This window comes from Myotis lucifugus, unplaced genomic scaffold, assembly GCF_000147115.1.
Source record: "Myotis lucifugus unplaced genomic scaffold, Myoluc2.0 scaffold_1373, whole genome shotgun sequence".
NCBI classification, from domain to species: Eukaryota; Metazoa; Chordata; class Mammalia; order Chiroptera; family Vespertilionidae; genus Myotis; species Myotis lucifugus.
The window spans coordinates 1-20,433 of record NW_005872421.1 but is presented as its reverse complement, the minus strand read 5'-3'; the positions used below and the strand labels follow the sequence as shown (position 1 = coordinate 20,433).

Below are 20,433 nucleotides of genomic sequence, written 5' to 3'. Positions count from 1 at the left end.
AAAGAACTGTGGAGCTCAAAATTTGAACGTCTTTGTGCTAATAGAGAAATATTGGAGGAAAACAAATGTGAACTTAGTTCACAGCACAAGTGGTCTGCTTTGAAAGACCTGGAGAAGGAAGATATGTTGATTTTTAACACCTGGAATAGTATTCCTGACTCATAGAATCAACTGAAAAAACTAGTGTTTGCTGTTCTTTCCTTATTCGGGTCTACATATTTATACAAACAATCATTTTCAAGCATCAACCTTATCAAGAGTAAATTGAGAAATGGTCTTATTGATGAGAACCTGGAATAGTGCCTAAAATTAAAAACAACAACATACAAACCGGACTTACCCAAACTTTCCAAGGAGATGCAAGGCCATTGTTCACAGCAGTGTTTGTCAGTCATTGTCATGATTTAATTTTATGGATATTGTAAGGTAAATTGTAAGGAAATTAATTTTATCAATAAATAATATCATTATTAAGTATGATATCAAGCTTTATTCAATGTACCTATAGTTTAACTAAGACTTAAAACTTTAAGTAAAGTTTATTAAGTTAATTTTAGGGAACGTTGTGGAGTGAAAGAAGATGTAGTGTCGAGGATTGAGAAGGGTATGTTGAGATGGTTTGGACATTTAGAGAGGATGAACGAAAGGAGATAGACGAAACAAGTATACAAGACCAGTATGGATGGGAGAGTTGGAAGGTACCTCAATCAGATTGAGGACGTTTTTAGCAAAGGCCAGCTTAAGAGTACCCCAATTAAGTTAATAAAAATGTACCTACCTATATAGGTTAAGTTTTAAAAATTTGGCTCTCAAAAGAAATTTCAATCGTTGTACTGTTGATATTTGGCTCTGTTGACTAATGAGTTTGCAACCACTGTCCTAAGCTATCCATGTGCACTCCACAAAAAAACACTGCATGTGTGGAGCCCTCCCCTCCCCTTCAATTGTCAGCAAAGTTGTAGATCAAACATACTAAAAATAACTCTACTGAATATCTCCACATTTACCACCAGACCCCAAATCATCCTGTTCTCTTTTATCCACTGCGAATGGAAAGTGGGACAATCACTTGAAAAAAAATCTGGCGCCGAAACCAGTTTGGCTCAGTGGATAGAGCGTCGGCCTGCAGACTGAAAGGTCCCAGGTTCGATTCCGGTCAAGGGCATGTACCAGGGTTGCGGGCATATCCCCAGTGGGAGATGTGCAGGAGGCAGCTGATCGATGTTTCTCTCTCATCGATGTTTCTAACTCTCTCCCTTCCTCTCTGTAAAAAATCAATAAAATATATTTAAAAAAAAAGAAAAAAATCTGGCTGTTTGTTATGGCATAAGATACATTGGACCTAAAAACCAGTAAATCTGCATATACTACTTCCTCAAGAGCAAGAAATTTTCTGTTTCAAAAGACTGGACTGGGATCCCACCAAGGCCTGCATGAACATTCACTGCAGATTCAACTCCCCTCCCTTTCACTCGGAAAGGGGAAGAAGAACAGACTTGTCTTCTGTCCTGGGGACTGCCCTAGTCTGTCAGCCCACTGGAAAGAGTGAGGCCAAAAGGGAGAAAACAATTGAAAACAAAAGTATGCCTCCCGAGTGTGTGTGTGTGTGTGTGTGTGTGTGTGTGTGTGTGTGTGTTTGCACAGTCTTGACAGTGATGATAAGGGCCTCAACCATGTTGTATCTGAACATTCAGGTCTTGTCTTCCTTGTAACTAGAGACTTCATCCTGAATCGGAGGACTGGGATTCCAGTAACTGGAAAGTCCTGGAGTTGATGTTGTCAATAATTGAAGAGTATTGCAAGTAAGTAATAGTCCCTGGCATCATAGCAATGGAGTGAAAGGAAGGCAGAGGTCACAAACACACACACACACACACACACACACACACACACACACACACACTATAATTCCACCTTGCAATCCCTTGTTACATCAAAGATAATCCAAAGGGAAGAATGTAGATATCCCTGGGGCCATGCAGAGATGAGAACAGATAATAATTGACAAGAGAGCCCATTCAGTTAATTAATTAACTAACTAATTAATTAATTAATTTTAACTTTTACTTCTTTGGGGACAGATTTGGAAATAAAAATGCCAAAGACAAGAGGGTTCCACAAGTTCTGGATTCATGGGAATATCCATTGCAGAAATAATGTCCCTGTTGTCTCATTGGAGGAGAAGAACTGGCTTTTCTTTCTTCCTTAAACCTTGCACCTCACTGCAAAAGGCTGGCCTGGCAACAGAACACTAACCTACACAATTGTTTAGAAATTCCACAATTGTACTGGTTACACTACTGTATTTCTGTGAATAATAACAATTTTTAAAATTTTAATCTTCACTCAAGGATATTTTCTACACATTCATTTTCAGAGAGACTGGAAGGGAAGTGAAGAGACATAGAGAGAGAAGCAGTGATGTGAGATAGATACATCAGCTAGTTGCCTCCTGCACACGCCCCGACTGGGACCGAGATCAAGCCTGCAACCAAGGTATGTGCCCTTGACCAGAATCGAACCAGCAACCATTCAATCTGCAGGCCAAAAGTCAAACTGGAGAGGGCAATAAGAATTTTTTAATCCAGAACAAATATAACCCAAATTCAAGTTCAACTTCAATTACATATATTTATTGTAGAAAAATGAGAAATATTAACTAGGAAACTTTACAGAAATATTTATTTTTTTAATTAACTAAAATTTAAAGAAAGTTATAATTCTTTCATCAAATTACTTTATTTCTTAAAACAAAGTAGAATAATAATGGTGAAAGTAAGCTAAACTAATATGTATTCTTAAAATAATTTGTTGTAGTCACAGTAAGAGAACAGCATACCTGATTACTAATTATGTACTAGCCATGACAGAGGTTATTAAAAAGATTCTGTTGTTTAATTACCACAATAATACCTCAAGGACTATTCAAATATATATATTTTTACAAATGTGAAATATAATATTCTAGGATTAAGTTTATTTGATCAGAACTAATATGTAATAGTAACAGTAGAATTATAATAAAATGCTCAATGTCTCACACACACACACACACACTCACACACAGAGACTTATCTATCACTGGCAGAGCTGGAGTAGTGTAGACAGCAGCACAGAGGTATCTGAGATCTGAAACATGAAACTGCAGTAAATACCACCCAAGTGCTCCTTAAGGCAAAAACCTGTTTAATGAGACACTGACATATTTTATATTTCTCAGTAATTAGTGGGGAAAATGTTTATTCAGTTGAGACACATGTTATGCACTGAATGACATTTTTCTTCTCACAATGATTTTAACTATAGTAGGTTTTATTACCAGGACTATTTAAAGAAAATAAAATCAGCATTCAAGTATTTTATTCATGGTTCATTGTGCATATTTGGAGAGACTGGACTTGAAGTCAGACACTCTGTACACAAAAATTCTACTCTTGGTACATATTATTTATAATATTTTCTCCTTCGCCCCTTGATGAATCCTATCTAATAATAGCCAAGGATGGTAATTGACTGTACCATCGCTATGCCTCCCATTGACTAATCAGCGCAATATGCAAGTTAGCCACCAACAAAGATGGCGGCTAATTTGCAAACTGCAGGCAGGGCGGGACAGCATGAGCCGCCATCTGGGCCCTGTGTGCAGCCCTGGGTGACATGGCTTAGGCGGTGCAATTGCACCGCCTAAGCCCCGCCTCCAGCCGGGACCCCCGTGTGCTGCCTAAGCCCCGCCCCCATCCGGGACACCATGGCAATTAGAGAGCAGGAAAGTGCCACCCACAGGGAGCACCCAGCAGAGCCTCACCCCCGGTGCCCCAGCGATCCAGCAATCAGTGAGCAGGAAAGGGCGGCCTGCAAGCAGCCCCCGATTGCGCCTACTCCTGGGTCACCGCAGCGACCCCAGAGCAGGAAAAGGCTGCCTATAGGCAGCACCCTACCCTAGCCACAGCTCAAGGCAGAGTACAACAAGCAGTAGAGGCCAGGAGCCTGAGAGATCAACAGAGAAGGGTGCCTGCTCCAACCCTCTACTGTGTGGCTGGGGGCAGGCCCACAGCAGACACACACACACACACACACACACACACACGGGATGCCTGCTCCAAGTCTCTGCTGCCAGACTGTGGCCATCAGTAGGACATCCACTGAGGGTTCCCAGACTGAGGAGCAGGCTGGGCTGAGGAGACCCCACCCACCAGTGCACGAATTTCGTGCACCAGGCCTCTAGTAACAAACATAAAAGGGTAAACTGACACACACCTGAGGACTCATTCTGTAGTGAACGACTCCTATACAGGGTCTTCAATAGTGTACAAAAGTTGTTAAGAAGCTTTCAATCATCTCAGTCAGAGGCAGAGGACATGAGATTTAAAAATTTGGTAGAGATGTTATCTACATGCATGACATTTTTTTTGAGACATTAGTCATTTTCTTTTCTTTTTAAAAAAATATATTTTATTGATTTTTTTACAGAGAGGAAGGGAGAGGAATAGAGAGTTAGAAACACCAATGAGAGAGAAGCATCGATCAGCTGCCTCCTGCACACCCCCTACTGGGGATGTGCATGCAACCAAGGTACATGCCCTTCACTGAAATCAAGCCTGAAACCCTTTAATCTCCAGGCCGACGCTCTATCCAGTGAGCCAAACCAGCCAGGGCAAGACATTAGTCATTTTCCTTAGAATTATAAAAATGATGAATTAAGATTCTTTATTAATGCAAATAAGATATTGAGATAAAGATAACATGAGGCAAATTGTATACCCTACTGATGAAGGAAGGGTGTTCAAATCAGAAACAAAAAGGCAGCAAAGATATGATGGTGACAGTGATGCAGAAAAACTCAGTTTGTTAGATGCATTCAAGGAAAGAGGTTCTACAAAGAAGTGGATGAGAGTATGAGAGGTTTAAGAGCTTGGAGAAACCAGTTTCAGGGAGTCAGGATATTCCATAGAATTGAAATATGGATAGATTTCATGATTAAAGCGACATGAAGAGAATTTATAGATGAGAAACCCGTGGTTTGTAATATTCAAAAATGAGATAGTGGAGGCCGTGTAGTCTAGAAAAACTCCAATACGATGGAGAGGAAAGGTCAGGAACAGGGTTAAGGGCGAGGGGTTGGAGGAGAAAGAATCCACAAAAGCCTGATATTGGGAATAATTCTGTAACCCTATAACCCAGTAGCCATTTTTAGGTTGATATTGTGAGCAAACAGGCTGATTATTGCCCCAAATATCTATCCCAGTGGAGAAAGGGTATTCCCTGCCACGTACTCCCAAAATCCAGTTCTGATTCTGTGGCACATCTACTTCCCAGTAATGCTTCCCTGATGTGATAGAAGGGGATCCCAGGACACCATAATCTCTCTCATTTGGATAATATGCTATCTGATAATAGTCAACGAAGTCACCTCTCACTTTTCTCCCATGCACATTTGACTGATGATTCAGGGTCACGTTTGCTGTAAAAAAAAATTACAGTGTTGTGTGAGGAAAATCATGTACTATTACTTATGATATTGCAAGAGAGATCTTCAGAATAAAATGAGTAGGAACTGGGAAAAACTTATTTTGGTTTTTAAGGAGCAGTATAACATTGAAGAAATATAATATGCATGTGTGTTGGAAGGAAAACATGGATCTTAACAACCTCTCACACCCTCATCCATTTCTGTGTAGAGCCTTTTTCCTTGAGTGGATCTAACAAACTCAGTTTATCTGCATCACTGTCACCATCTTATCTTTGTTGCCTTCTGATTTTTCTGATTTAAACATCCTTCCTTCATCAGTAGGATGTACAATTTGCCTCATGTTACATTTATCCCAAGATCTTATTTGCATTAGTAAAGAGACCTAATAGAAATGCAATATTCTAAAAGAAGATGAGGACAGGGTGGCTTCATGATACTGTGATTTCTACTTACTCCAGTAGCGGCGCACCTCTGTCAGTTCTGAAAGTAGAAAAAATACATAATATAAACTATAAGCAAAAGAGTCTACATTAAAATCTATTTTCTCTCCAGATCAGGGGAAAGACTGGTGCCTATGTAAGGTAGTACATGGAAGAATGAGAGGTGAACAAGGCAGTTGACCACTCCCCAGTGAATATGCCCATATAGTCAGCACATAATATCCATTTTCCTTTGTCTCCTCTACCCAGACCTAGAAACTGAACTCTTCTTCCTCTTTAACCACCATCATAACAAGAATCCACAGATACCCTCTCACTCTGTCAATCCTCACCATTAAACACTTGCAGCATCCCTCTCAGATCAGGAACTTGGAACACTCTCCTTTGTTTCTTGGGGAGAGTTTTTAGCTTCTTCAGAGTGAAGGTCTTACTCCTAGGGATGACAAAAAAAAAAAAAAAAAAGATCTCCACACCTCTGCAGTTTTTGTCCTCCAAAACCACCGATTTGTATCCATTCACCCTATTGAACACTTGAGCCCCCATTCATGGACCCCTGAGAAAGTAGAGAGGAGACCTCTGGACTTAGAGCCCCTTCATGGACCACTGAGGAACTAGAGGGTAGGCTTCTGAACTTAGAGCCAGAAAAATTGTGCTTGGTCCACTTTCCCTGGTGCATTTTGCTTGATCATGGGAAGGAGTATACCTCTCAGAAGCACAGTTTATTCCTTTCAAAGTGAATATCCTCTCCCTCTCTAACTTCTAAAAATCATATGAAATTATATACAATAGTGGATTTCTTTAAAATGCAAAGTTTGGTACCTTGAAATAAATTAATGTAAGGAAAAGCCATGGCATGGGTGTAGATTCCCAGAATTATGACAAGAAAGGGAGGTTGCAGAACCAACTCCTGGTGGTTTGAGGCATACTGTGTGGGAATACTCTCTGGAGGGGACCAAGACCTTTAGGTGTTAATCACCAGTAGGGAGGCCCCAGGAACAATATCTGAGATTTCAGTTGCTCTGGGAAAAAAATGTAACACTTGGAAAAGACATTATAGACACTATATTAACAGTGGTCTGAATTTCATTTGCTTGGAAGAGATTGATGTTGCCAAGTAGATGTTCAAATTTAGACATAGCAGTATCTGCTTAAGACCAGTGGTTAGAGCATCAGCCTGAGGACTGAAAGGTCACAGGTTCTAGTCCTATCAAGGGCATGTGACTGGGTCTCTCAGTGGATAGAGCACCAGCCTGTGGACTGAAGGGTCCCAGGTCCAATTCCAGTCAAAAGCACATGCCCAGGGTTGCAGGTTTGATCCCCAGTATAGGGAGTGGGGGAGGGGGCAGTCATGAAAGGGCAGCCAATCAATGATTCTCCTGGATTCTCATCCATTCATCATGGATGTTTCTATCTCTCTCTCCCTATCTCTTCCTCTCTGAAATCAATTTTTAAAAAAAGTATGTGAGAAAGATGGATCAATTGTTTGTGCCAGAGTCAAAATATTCCTTGATATTTAAATTTGTTTTTGGAAAATAAAGAGAAACATAAAAAGGATATAACTGAGTTGTCTCAAATTCTGGCTGCTTAGGAGCTGAAGAAAACATGACATTCCAACAATAAATTCATCACCTATGAACTGCAGAAATCTGAGTTAGATATAATCATGCTGATTGAACAAAATTAATGCGGTCACATGGGCCTGATACTGCAACATCTTATGTTTAACTGCTTCTAATCCAAACTCGGCAACTTCTCCCCATCTAAATTCCCTACCATAAAACCTGGTTCATTCTCAGTAGTTATAAAATACTCAAACCATATGTGAACAGAAATTCAAGATAAAACTACAACCAGCTTGTTCTTCCCTGATCAATAGTTTCTTGTAATTAACTACCAGATAACTTTAATGGCTTTAAACCTCTTTTTACAGGACAAAATGTTCATTGTCCATCTTCCACACATACCTTTCCAGGATGCCGTTCACATTCTAGGGACAAAGAGAAAACATGAGTAAAAAAGTAATGAGTCCTCCTCACTAACAAAGCTTCATCACATCCCAGCAACCCCCTGAGCTGGTGGGAATAGAGATGGTCCTAATGTGAGAACAAAACAATAAAGAAAAGGCCCAGGTCTATCATTTCAGAAGACTCATGAACAGTTGTCACTTTTTCTAAAATGTAGAAACAACTTTGACCCTTGTGGAAGAACACCTTGAGCTTCCAGTACCTGGAGATGAGACATATTTATGCGAGAAGCATGAGGGCCCTGGTATTTTCTCCATGTTCATAAGACTCCTCATGAGATGATTTGAATAATTCATGGTTTGCTCATTTATTCAACACAAATTTAAAGTGATTAACTATTACTTGTCAAGTTTTATGCTTTGATTGGAAGAATAAAAGACGAGTAGTTACAATATTCTTCAAAAATTCACATGGCTTCCACTGAACGTACAAGCAAACAAATGTATTAATGTAGGCATTTCTCAAATCTCCCTTCATTTGTCACCCACTATCCACAATTGATCTTATCCACACCCTTAAATTCAACACACACTTACGTATAATTTATTTCCAAGGTCTTTGTTTTTACTCCGATTTGTCTCTTAAATGCAAGTTACTATGATGCCTAAGAAAGCACCCACAGGAACCAGTAACTTAGGCTGTTTACTATGTAACTTACTTTTCAGCAAACAAATTACTACCTCTTATACACCTTTGTCGATGTTACGAACATCCACTTGGTCACTGTTCTAAATACTACAATATTTACTGTGTTTCAGTCTCTAACAAGACAGTTTAGTCCATATTGTTAATTCTTTTTGTCATCTGAACTTGTTTATCATCACAGATTTATTCCTTTAAACAGATATGCACAAATATATTTGGTATCACCTGAGACTAACTTTTTTCATGACACCCAAAACTAGGCCAACTGGTGGATCTACATTAAAAAAAAAATTGCTTTGGTCTTGTTGTTGTACATGACAAAAAGAAATTAAAAATAGACCAAGTAAAAACGATGAAAAGGAATTTGGGGGACAGTTGTAATTTAATCAAGCTTCGTTTTGAAGCTCAAACATTGTCATCAGGATCCGGTTTATGTCATGCTCCAAAGTCTATTTACCTCTTTATTGACTTTATCCTCAGTTCATGAAAAAAAAAAGTATCTCCTCATATAAATTTTCCCCCAAAAGTATATCTTCCCAGTTGTATCAAATAATTCTAAGGCCTGCATGGCATTGGCCTGCATTGGATTAAGTGTCCATATTAAAAGTATCACTGCATTGTTGCTGAAGTAATATAAAGCAATGTTGGAGGCAAGTATCCACATTTTATTGGAATTAATTTAGTATTAATATGCAATAGATCTTGACAAAATAGGATAGATATCGTAATGAGAAGAGCAACAACCACAAAAATAAAAAAGCGTAAAATAAATTTTATACTAGAAATATTTGGTTAACTCAGTGGTTCTCAACCTTCTGGCCCTTTAAATACAGTTCCTCATGTTATGACCCAAACATAAAATTATTTTCGTTGCTTCTTCATAACTGTAATGTTGCTACTGTTATGAATCATAATGTAAATATCTGATATGCAGGATGGTCTTAGGCTACCCCTGTGAAAGGGTCGTTCGACTGCCAAAGGGGTCGCGACCCACAGGTTGAGAACCGCTGGGTTAATTTAAAAGAAGCTATTAAATGAGAAAGAGAACAATGAAAATTGTAGGTGGCATATACAAGCTAATAGCACAATGTAAGTTAAATAGAGCTACATTGACAATTACATTAAATGTCATTGTCTTAACTGACCATTTAAAGACAGAGATTGCTGTACTATCTAAAAAGCAACTTACAGTATTGCTGTCTACAGAGACTTTTGGATTCAAAGATATGAATTTGGCAAAAGTAAAAAGAGAATCTTTTTTTTTCCTTTCCTTTTTTCTTGTCGGGAAAGTTTATTAATTTAAATTAGTATTCCAATCCAACACTTACATGTGTGCAAGAAAGGCCTTACAAAAAGGCAGACATGAACGACATGATAACATTTTGATTCTGTGATATGACAGGAGGTTCTCAGACTAGCCTTTTCACGGCCTGAAAGCTTCTCTTCCAAAGACCAGGCAGCAATACACAGCTCAGGTATGATGCTCATTTTCCTGGATCCTGACATGCAAAGATGCTTAACAATGCAAAGGTATAGCCACACTTTAATTTATTAAGTAAATGCATTTTCACTAAATATCTTCTGTGTTCCATGTTGGGTGCTTGGGGATATATAGAAAAAAGTCCAAATAGGACCCTTTCCTTACAGGGAATTTTAATCTAATATGGGAGAAAAAAGAATGCTAAGTAGCTGTAATATCAGACATACTGTTATTTCTGGAGTAATAAAAAATTTTATTGTTAACATTATATAAGACTATACTTTTTATAATTTCTAGATAAAAATAGTTTTTATAAAAAGATACATGAGACTATTAGAAAGGATTTTGAGTCTTGGAGGCATAAATACTTTCAAATACAATGAAATTTAGACTCATGTCCAATCTGCATAGAATGTAATCTCCTAGCATTGTAAAACTATTTCAGTAGGGTCAGCATTAGGTCCTAGCAAAGAGACATGCATACCAAGTAGACTTAAGCTAAGTCAGTGTTGCTTTTCTAAAACTGTGAAATTTAAATGCTGCCCTGGAGGAAGTTATTTGCTCAGTTTAAAGGGGGGGGAGGGGGAGAGACCTCAGGGGAATGCACTACTAATCTCTGGAAGAAGATGTCTAGTCACACTTCAAGTTGACTAGGTGGACTAGGTAAATAATGTGCTTGTTTCCTCCAAAACTCACATCAAAATTATAATTCAATTACAGAATAACTACCTTTGAGAACCACATGACAACAAGCTGACAGTCTGCAGAAGCTAAAAATTTGAAGAAGCCATCTTGAGGCTGGTAGGAAGAGTGGAGATGAAACTGGCCTGTAACATCCCCATGTGTGGCGGTTAAGAAATGAGACAGCCATTCAGTCTGAGGGGCAATTCCACCCACCAATGTGCAACAGCAATCAAGACCCAACTACAGTAAGAGAGCACACACAACCCAATAGCACCTTTTTTCAGATGAATATGGAAACTGTACCACTGGTTCCCAGGGGACACCTACCATACAAGGCCCCTCTGCCAAGGCTGAGAGATGTAGCAGCTATACCAAACACATAGGAATAAACATGGAAAGGCAGCAAAAAAGATGAGACTAAGAAACATGTCCCAGATGAAAGATCAGGACAAAATTTCTGAAAAACAACTAAATAAAATGGAGGCAAGCAATCTACCAAATGCAGAATTCTAAACACAGGTTATAAGGATGCTCAATGAACTTAAGAAAAGAATATTTCACTGAGAACTTCAACAAAAAGTCAAGAAACTTGAAAAAGAAGAAAGCATAAAAAACACCCAGTGAGAAATGAATACAGAGATAGATAACCTTTGAAGCAGCAGGAGAAAAGCAGTTAGTTACTATTAAGGGGTCTCCTGGAAGACTGTCAGCTGATTTCTCAACCAATCAGCTGATAGTCTTATGAAGGCCAGAAGGGGGTTACATGAAATATTCAAAGTGATGAAAAGCAATGGCCTACAACCTATATTACTCTACCCAGCAAGGCTATCATTTAGAATTTAAGGAACCATAACAAGCTTCCCAGATAAGTAAAAGCTGAAGTTTCCCACCACCAAACCAGTATTACAAAAATGTTAGAGACTCAAGAAAAAGAAAAAAAAAAAGAAAGAAAAAATATAAATAAGAAAATAATCACAGTGTAGAAGACATGACTAACATTATCAACCAGCTGGATTTAATTCTAACTGGCGTCTATAGACCCTTTTACCAAATCAATACAATTTTTTTTCAAATTCATATAAAAATTTGGGCATACAATATTTTAGTATCAACATATTTAAAAGACTTAAATAATAAAATATATGCTTTCTGATTAGAAAGGAATTGATTTTAAAATACACAACAGAAGAAAAAGTAAAAATCACCAAGTGTTTGTAAATTAAACAACATAGTTTCAAATATTTCAAGGGTTAAGATGAAAATAACAAAGAAAAGTTGAAAACACATTCAGTTGAATCTAAACAACAAGTAAATAATCCAAAAGTATGGAATATAACGAAAATTATGCATTTATATAATTAAAAAATAACAGAAAAGATTGTTGAATCAGTGGTCAAACTTCCCACTTTAGGAAGCTAGAAAAAGAACAATAAATTAAACCAATACACACATACACACAAACACATACACACACACATATATGAATGTGCATTTACATATACATACACAAAGTAAACTATATAAGTAAGAACATAAATCTATGATATTGAAAGGTTAAAAATAAATGAATCAATAAAACAATTAAATTTATTCTTGAAAAACTTCAATAAAATTAAGCAAATATAACTAAACTGACAAAAAAATCACTGAAATGAGGAATAAAAGATGGGACAATACTATAAGTACTTTAGAAATTAAAGAGATTCTAAGAAATTATAATGACTAAATTCATGTTTATAAATGTGATAATTTAGAATGGACAAATTTCTACAAAGATGTATATTATAAAAAAACTGATTCCAGAAATATATATATATATATATATATATATATATATATATATATATCCCACACCCCACACCCCAATTCCCCAAGAAAAATCTTAGAAAATCTTGCACAAGTAAAAAATATGTATATATATTTTAAACCTTTCCCTAAAAAAGGCCCAGAGTGAGATAGTTTCACTAGTACATTTATTGAATAATTAAAGAATAAATAATACCAATCCTTCTCAATTGTTTATTAAGAAAATAATTGTTTAGTCAGAAAAAGGAGAAAAATCTCAACTCATTCTATGAAGAAAAAAACAACTCTTAGATAATAAAGAGCTATCTGAAAAAAAGTTCTAGGCTAGGTCACAAATATAGTGCTCTGCAGAATATAATTGGAGACAATAGATCTTTTCTCCACCATCATTTTCGCACTGTAATTAGTACATCCTATATAATAAAGAGGTGATATGCAAATTGACTGTCATGTGCCCACACAAGATGGCCACCCCCATGGTCAAAGATGTCTGCCCATATGTGGTCACAAGATGGCCACCACAAGATGGCAGGCAGGAGATGGCAGTTGTGGGCGATCAGGCCAGCAGGGGAGGGGAGTTAGGGGATAGCAGGCCTACAGGGGAGGGCAGTTGGGGGCGATCAGGCTGGCAGGAGAAGGAAGATAGGGGTGACTGGGCTGGCAGGGGAGGGTAGTTGGGGGCAACCAGACCTGCAGGGGAGAGCAATGGGGGGCAACCAAGCTGGAAGGGGAGGGCAGTTTGGGGGATCAGGCCTGCAGGGGAGGTCAGTTTGGGGCAATCGGGCTGGCAGGGTAGCAGTTAGGCATAGATAAGGCTGCCAAGGGAGTGGTTAGGGGTGATCAGGCTGGCAGGCAGAAGCAGGCAGGGGCAATCAGGCAGGCAGGCAGGCGAGCTGCTGGGAGCCAGCAGTACTGGATTAGTTATAAAAATAAAAATAAGATTTTCCCTTGTTATTCATACATTTGATGATTTCCATAACCTCTGAAATAGATGCAAGGAACGGTTACTGCAAGACCAAGGGAACCTCAGCATCACCACCACAAACAGCACAGCCACACATCAGAGGTTATGGAAATCATTTGAGGAGTCTTTGTTTTCCTCAAATTCAGATGCTGATGATTCTTTCTGAGTCTTACCTGCAGCATCTCTGCTGTTGACACCTGCAACCGACACTTCAGATCCCAGGTGAGATCTCTCAACAACTGGCTCTGCTGGATGAGCTCACTGCCCCCCTGGGCCAGGTAACTGAGAACATCTCTCTCCTCCTTCTCCAGCCTTTGCAGCTCCTTCTGCTCCTCACCGTCCAGAATACCTCTCAGTTCTTTAAAATAATCCTGGATACTTTGGATTTCATTATCTATTAGATCCTTCAGGAATGGAAAAGAAAGAGAGGGACTCAGGCTATCAGGAAGAGACTGGAACCCAGAAAAAGAAGTACTTGATTTGGAAGTTCTCAGAGGGAAAGGAGATGCAAGCACAGGAACAATTATTGGGAGGCAGATTTTTTCCTATTATTTCTTCTCATCATATCCAAAAATAATGGCCCAAGTCTGCACTGTTGAAACAAAATGAGACACCAAGGTGTAGCTCAGCTCTCACAGAGCTGCTCAGGGCAGTCATGCCTTCCAGCATTACCCCTGACCCCACCCCCAACCTCTGCCTAATGTTGAACATCAAAGACATGAGCTGTTGGCAACCATCTTCCCCTGAAAGAGTTAAAAGCTCAAAATAATCAGAGACATGAACACAGAATTCACTAGCCTTCCTCACCAGTTAATCTCTCTATGACAATAACTAACCTACAAATATCTGTGTTAGTTTGTAACAGATTCATATTCTGCCCAACCCTTACCAAGGAAAGGATAAAGAAAGGCTAATCAATAAATCTGGACATATCAACTGCCAGGGAACAAGAAGACAGGGAGCTCTGACTACACCCAAGGTCCTACCCAGAATCTTGTCTAGCTACCTCAGGAAGAGTCTCCTCCTACCTTCCAGGAAGTTGTTTTCTTTTCAAGGTCAGCTCTCAATTTTTCAGCTTCCTGCTGCTTTGCACTCAGACTGTCCAGAGCTTTCTGAAGCTTCTCCTGTGAGAGAGGAATCACATTAGGGCCAAGCTTTGGGCTTTCTTATCATCAGAGGAGAGGACAAATGGGGGAGAAATCAGGTTGATCTCTAAAGAGACTTGAGTTTATAGAAACTGCAAAATGACAATTTGAATCTGTGATTTGAAGGAAATCTGATGTGGTTTTGTGTTCTTTAAGACTCAGATGATAGAAGTCACCATTACTATGTCAAGAGAAGATTGATTCTCTTTGCCCTAGAAGAAAAAACTTGATCCTGTGTAAGGAAAGAATTTAGGTCTTGATTCCCTCTCCTGTCCAAAGGGACAATGACAGCTTTGCTTGTGCACCAAGCCTCCACCTATTAGCACAAGGTATAAAAATGTCTACTTCTGATTTAAAGTCTGCTCATCATATGTGTGGAATACACAGAAATGTCTTTCAGGTCTTGGAAGGTGAACATAGGGAGAAAAGCGATCACAGGACTCAGGGTTATGGTGGCAATATAATTATAGTCAAATGCAAAGTTAAGATTTCCCATCAAGTGCTATTTTCTGCCCTGTCTTTCCTCCATCCCAGTCTATTACCTTGTACTCCTGGGCAATCTCCTCCAATAGGAATGTGTGGTGACCACGGTGCTCTTGGGACCGCTCGCAAAGCCAGCAAATGATCTTCCCATGCTCCTTGCAGAAGAGCAGGAGTTTCTCTCCATGGTGCACACAGACATCACTCTTTTGCTCCTCCTCTGGGCTCAACTTGACCTCCCTGAGCACCTCCACTATGTTAGCCAAATGCAGGCTACGCCGCAGGTTCTCAGGCTGGTAACTGATCCTGCACACGGGGCAGCTGCTCTCTCCTTGGCCATTCACGGACTCCTTGTTGTTTGCAGTGATGCAGGCTTGGCAGAAGCTGTGCCCTCAGTCCAGGCTCCTGGGTTCTGTTAGGATCTCCAGGCAGATGGGGCAGGTCAACACCTCCTTTATGTTCACCAGCTTTCCTGAAGCCATCGTAGCTGGTCCCTGTTCCTTCCTACCTGTTCTGAACTGAGGCTCCTCTTGTTCACTGATCTCTGCCTGATTGGAAAGGTTAAAAGGGGGTAGAGTAAGAACAGTGGGAATAAATATTGTTAATTGTATAGAAATCAAAGACAGGGAAAGAACAAATATAGGGACATAAAAGAAGAGGTAGAGAGACAAAGAAAGGATCACAGTGACCTGGCAATTGTAAATACTTTAGTTAATTTAACATAACACATTTCATTTCTTTCTGTGCAATGGTTGCTATTAATCTTTACTTTTACTGAACAAAAGGATGGTCTGAGGTCCTTTATACAAAGAAAAGATGTTTGCATGATCCAACATCTCTCCTTCTTCTTCTTTCCTTTGCCAAACACATCCTCAATAAGAAACGCACCAAACCACTTTTGGGTCTGGGCTTTTACACCCACTCATCTCTCAGCAGGCAATGCTGCCCCTGGTATCAGTAGGATTCATTCTCATACTTCAGTCAACAATCTCCTTCCATGTTCCTTTATCAGAAAGACCTGCTCTGACTTGCTTATTTATAGTGTAACGATTGCCATCATTTTCTGTGTGTTTAAAAAGATTTCTCTTGTTATTTTGACATGATATGTGACACTGTGTTTGTGTACCTGGCAAGAGCAAACCCTTTATCAGATCTGTACATAGAGATAGTAAGTGACTTACAAGGATCTTATCTTCAATACACAGAGTTACAGTGAACCTCCTATGTTCAAGGTCCCCATCAGGGGTCTGTTCCTACATTATTGAATTAATCAAAGGTGAAACAAGTAACTTAGGAATTCTGAGATTTCTTGTGTTGATAAATGGTAACATTTCACATTTTTCTGGAAATTTGCCAATGACATTGATAGGAGCCTCATGGTGTGTATGTATTTTGATGGTAAAGGGAGATAGGATAAATATACGTTAGAATTATGCAAGTAACATATCTGAAAAATTAGAAATTCAGATGAAATAGATATCAGTCTTTGGAAAGACATCTCAAAAATTAGGCAGGGTCATTCAACTAATTTTTCTTTTTTTAATAAATGTTTTTATTGATTTCAGAGAAGAAGGAAGAGGGAGAGAGAGACAGAAACATCAATGATAAGAGAGAATTACTGATTGGCTTCCTCCAGCAAGTCCCATACTGGGGATCGAGCCTGCAATCTGGGAATGTGTCCTGACAGGGAATCAAACCATGATCTCCTGGTTCATAGATCAATACTCAACTACTGAGCAGCACTGGCTGGGCTCAGCTAATTTTTCATCACTACAAATTACATGCTAATACTAATACCCATAAACACAAAAAAAGAGTCTGAACAGAGAGTTCAAAACACTATGACCCTGACATTCACTTGCAAAGTACAGCATATTATATGCAAGCTGACATGACAAACAATACTAGAGAAATGTGTGTGCTAGGAAATCAAATAATGGGGACAGGTAAATAGCTATCCAGAAATTCCAACTTGAAAACATAAAGGCTTAACTGAAAGCTAAATATTATGGAAATATGGCAGATGGGGGAGAAAATAAAAGTATTAAGTAAAGGAAAACACCTGTTCATTGAAGACACACCACCTTGTCTGATTTTGAAAATGCCAATGTCGCTGGTGTGAGAAAACTGCTAGGCCTTTGGTATCACATGAGCCTGTAGTGATAATGACATGGCCCTTTGACAATACACCAATTTTGTGACATTTCAGATACTTTTCCAAGAGTAAAAGGAATGATCAGTGTTGGGCTATGGAATATTAGATAGATTCAGTAGAATTGAGAGGATGAGTAGGATATAAGCACAACTTCCAAGGAGACATGATGATAGCTTTCAGGATAAGGAGGTGGTGGAATGGGGAGCAGGGGATAAGAGTGAAACATAGGACTAGGTAAGAAAAAAAGACTGGAAGTTCTATTATATACTTTGTAACAAAAGGGCAACATCAAGCCTGGGCTCTTTCTTCCCATAGAGGTAATATTGGCTAATTCTTCTAAAAAGTTGGCTTTTTGTTTTTGTTTCTATAGAACTCATGAGGCTACAATAAAGTGGAGGGTCAGCTGCCTTCAAGGCCACATTGTTGATAGCAAAATTGGACTAATGTGGAAAGTGCATTGGACTAGGAGGACTTCCTATGGACCTCAAGTGCCAGATAACAATCTTAGACTTCATTTTCTATAAGGGGATTGTAACATTTTAGCCACCTGTGTCTCTTTTAGGCACTTGGACATTGTGCTTACTGGCTTTCACAACATAATTTGCACTCTAGCTCTAGGCTTACATACCTTTGTTGGTTTGTCACACATCCACTAAGTCTGGCTTCTCAAAAGGCTGAGAGAGAACAGGAATGAAGTACTTTCTATAGCATTGAGAAGATCATCACTAATAGCTCAGCTAAGGTAGCCAATGTCAGCATGCCCAGTCTCCTGTCCTGTATCTCCAGCTCAGCTAAGTGACCCTGGCAGGCAACTACCAGGTCACATAGATGGTCATGACCATTTAAATTAGAAAGGATGCTGGTGGTCTGTTAGGGAAGGTATTATAGAGTGGTGATACAGTGTTGCTCATTCTCCCACCTGGACTCAATATGGCCCTGTGGCTACAGTTTAGGCTCAGGATTCTCTAAGGAACTCCAAGTAAATAGGACTATGAAGTAACAAACAAAGAAAGAAAAGATCTCAGTAGATATCCATGTCTTGATGGTTGCCAAAGTTTGAAGGTTAAAGAAAGATCTGCAATATGAGATAAGTTTTTTCCCTTTGCTCTGTGCTCAGACGAAAAGTTATAAAGGCTGCAAGGAGATGAATTTAGACCCGCTAACACTGTCTACTAATGCTATGTTCATCATACATGAAGGGAACCTGATAAGGAATGAGGCTGAAGGAGAACAGAAGTGTATTCCAGCTAGTGGGGCAGATACTGAAAACAGCCCAGAGGCCATATGCACTTAGCCCCTGGCTGCAGAGACGGTGGTACAGATCATTTTATGGCTCCAACATAATCCAAACAAGGTGTAAGAGCCTCCAAATATTTCTCATCCTATCCAAGATCCAACAAATCCTGAGACCCACCAAGAGCCTGTAGAGGAGGGAGGAGCACAGCATGCATTCTGCCTTGGGGCTGCAGAATTTATTTTTATGGTGAGGCTACAAGGAGCTAAGGTCAAAGCAGCTGCTGCCACAGGACACAGAAGAGGAAAGTGAAGAAGAACTTGAGTCCTCACACAGGGAGTTTGACTCCACCACTCCCTAAGCAGTGACTCTGTGGCTCCACAGCAGGCAGGGAGATAGATAAGGGAACACGAGTGGTATCTGTGCTGGAGCGATATAACAAATGCCCAAGTCCATCCTAGAGGACTGAGGGGTTTGTGGCCCACATCAGGGTCCCTAACTTTTGCCAGAGACCTGAGCTCAAGAAAATGTCCGTCTTCATAAACCAACAAGGCTTATGCCCAGGAGAACCATAGAGGTATAGGGAACAGGAGATTCCTCTCTTAAAGGGTTCCTGCACAGGACTTGAAGCACTGATAGTATTTGCACTAGGACCCACTCAAAAACAGAGGTTTGAGAATTGCCTAGACCATGTGTGAAGGAGATCTCTTTCCTGCTGGAGGAGTGGAAGCCTGTTGGACTCGCCTGAGGCAGAGATGTGGGGGTGGGGGTGGCATTAGGGCTCCATCCTCTATCTTGCCATTGCAGGGCTCCATTTCCCTCAAAACTGTCAGTGTTCCTGAGTGTACATGCCGCATCCCCCTGCTGCTGCTGGGCTGCCAGAGCTGACAGGGAGGGCCCATGCCTCATTGCCCTTGCAGGGCCACCACCCCTGCATGCTAGAACTCTTGGGGGAGTTCATTAATGTGGTGCAGATTAAAACCTTGATGGAAGGAGGTGGGGTAGAAGACAGAAATCTGAATAGAGAGGAATAGGAAGAGATGCAATTTTCTGAGATTCCCAAGTATAAGGATGCCAAGAATAGGTTCACTTTTTTAATTATGGTTATTGACCAGGAGAGGTTTTAAGGATGCTGGCTAAACCCCTTATAGGACTTTCGCAATTTATGGAGACACTAGCTGCTGGGTCAATTTGTTTCAAAGAAGTCATTTGGGTGCATTCCATAGAAATTAAGAGTTTTATACCACAGGTGAATCATTTGTTATTGTGATTTTAATAAAAAATTTACATTCTTCTGTTTTGAGGGACCTGGAATAGCCCCTGAGCATCCAGTTAGTATACACCAGACATGGATCTTATCTCCAGTATAAAAAACAGATATATCATCTCTGAGATGAGGGAGGAAAAGAAAATACACATCAAAATCTAAGTAATACAGAGATCAAGGTACAAATTGCTCAAAGGTGAAATAAAGGTGGACTTCCTTTTGAAAAATTACTAACTCCTCTTCTTAGCGGCATGCAAAGGGAAAAGTGAGTAAAGCGTCAATATAATAACAGAGGAAGGGAATGTGTAAAATAATGCAGAACTCGTTCTAAAGCAGGAGAGGACACCAGAGTCATAGGGTGCACTGAGGTAACTGAGCCATGGCCCTCAGGAGAGAACAAATTCCCTCTTCTTGGACCTCCAAGAGGCCAGTGTCCACATGGAAACTACAGAGATGGGCAGCAACCTGGTCATCCAGCCTCTCTCATCAGGCTGGCCAAAGGCTGGTCATTTATCAGGAAGGTTGTGAAAGCTTCCCAGAAGTTAACAAGACAAGAGTAAAGGATCAGCATTCAGGGAAGGGGCAGCCGTTGTTATGTCCTGTATCAAAGGTGGCAAGAAAAAGCTCCTGAAGCAGCCC

The 20,433-nt window shown here is 39.8% G+C and overlaps 1 protein-coding gene across 1 annotated transcript; it reads right to left on the bottom strand.

Annotated features, from left to right (window-relative positions):
- Positions 1-4,671: 4,671 nt before the first annotated feature.
- On the bottom strand, positions 4,672-15,678 carry LOC106694372 (tripartite motif-containing protein 5-like). Its single transcript, XM_014449721.2, is given in 7 exon segments — positions 4,672-5,461; positions 5,924-5,950; positions 6,243-6,343; positions 7,875-7,897; positions 13,687-13,917; positions 14,542-14,637; positions 15,201-15,678. Coding segments are annotated over 7 exon segments (1,455 nt in total). The 5' UTR covers positions 15,621-15,678; the 3' UTR covers positions 4,672-4,904.
- Positions 15,679-20,433: the final 4,755 nt, after the last annotated feature.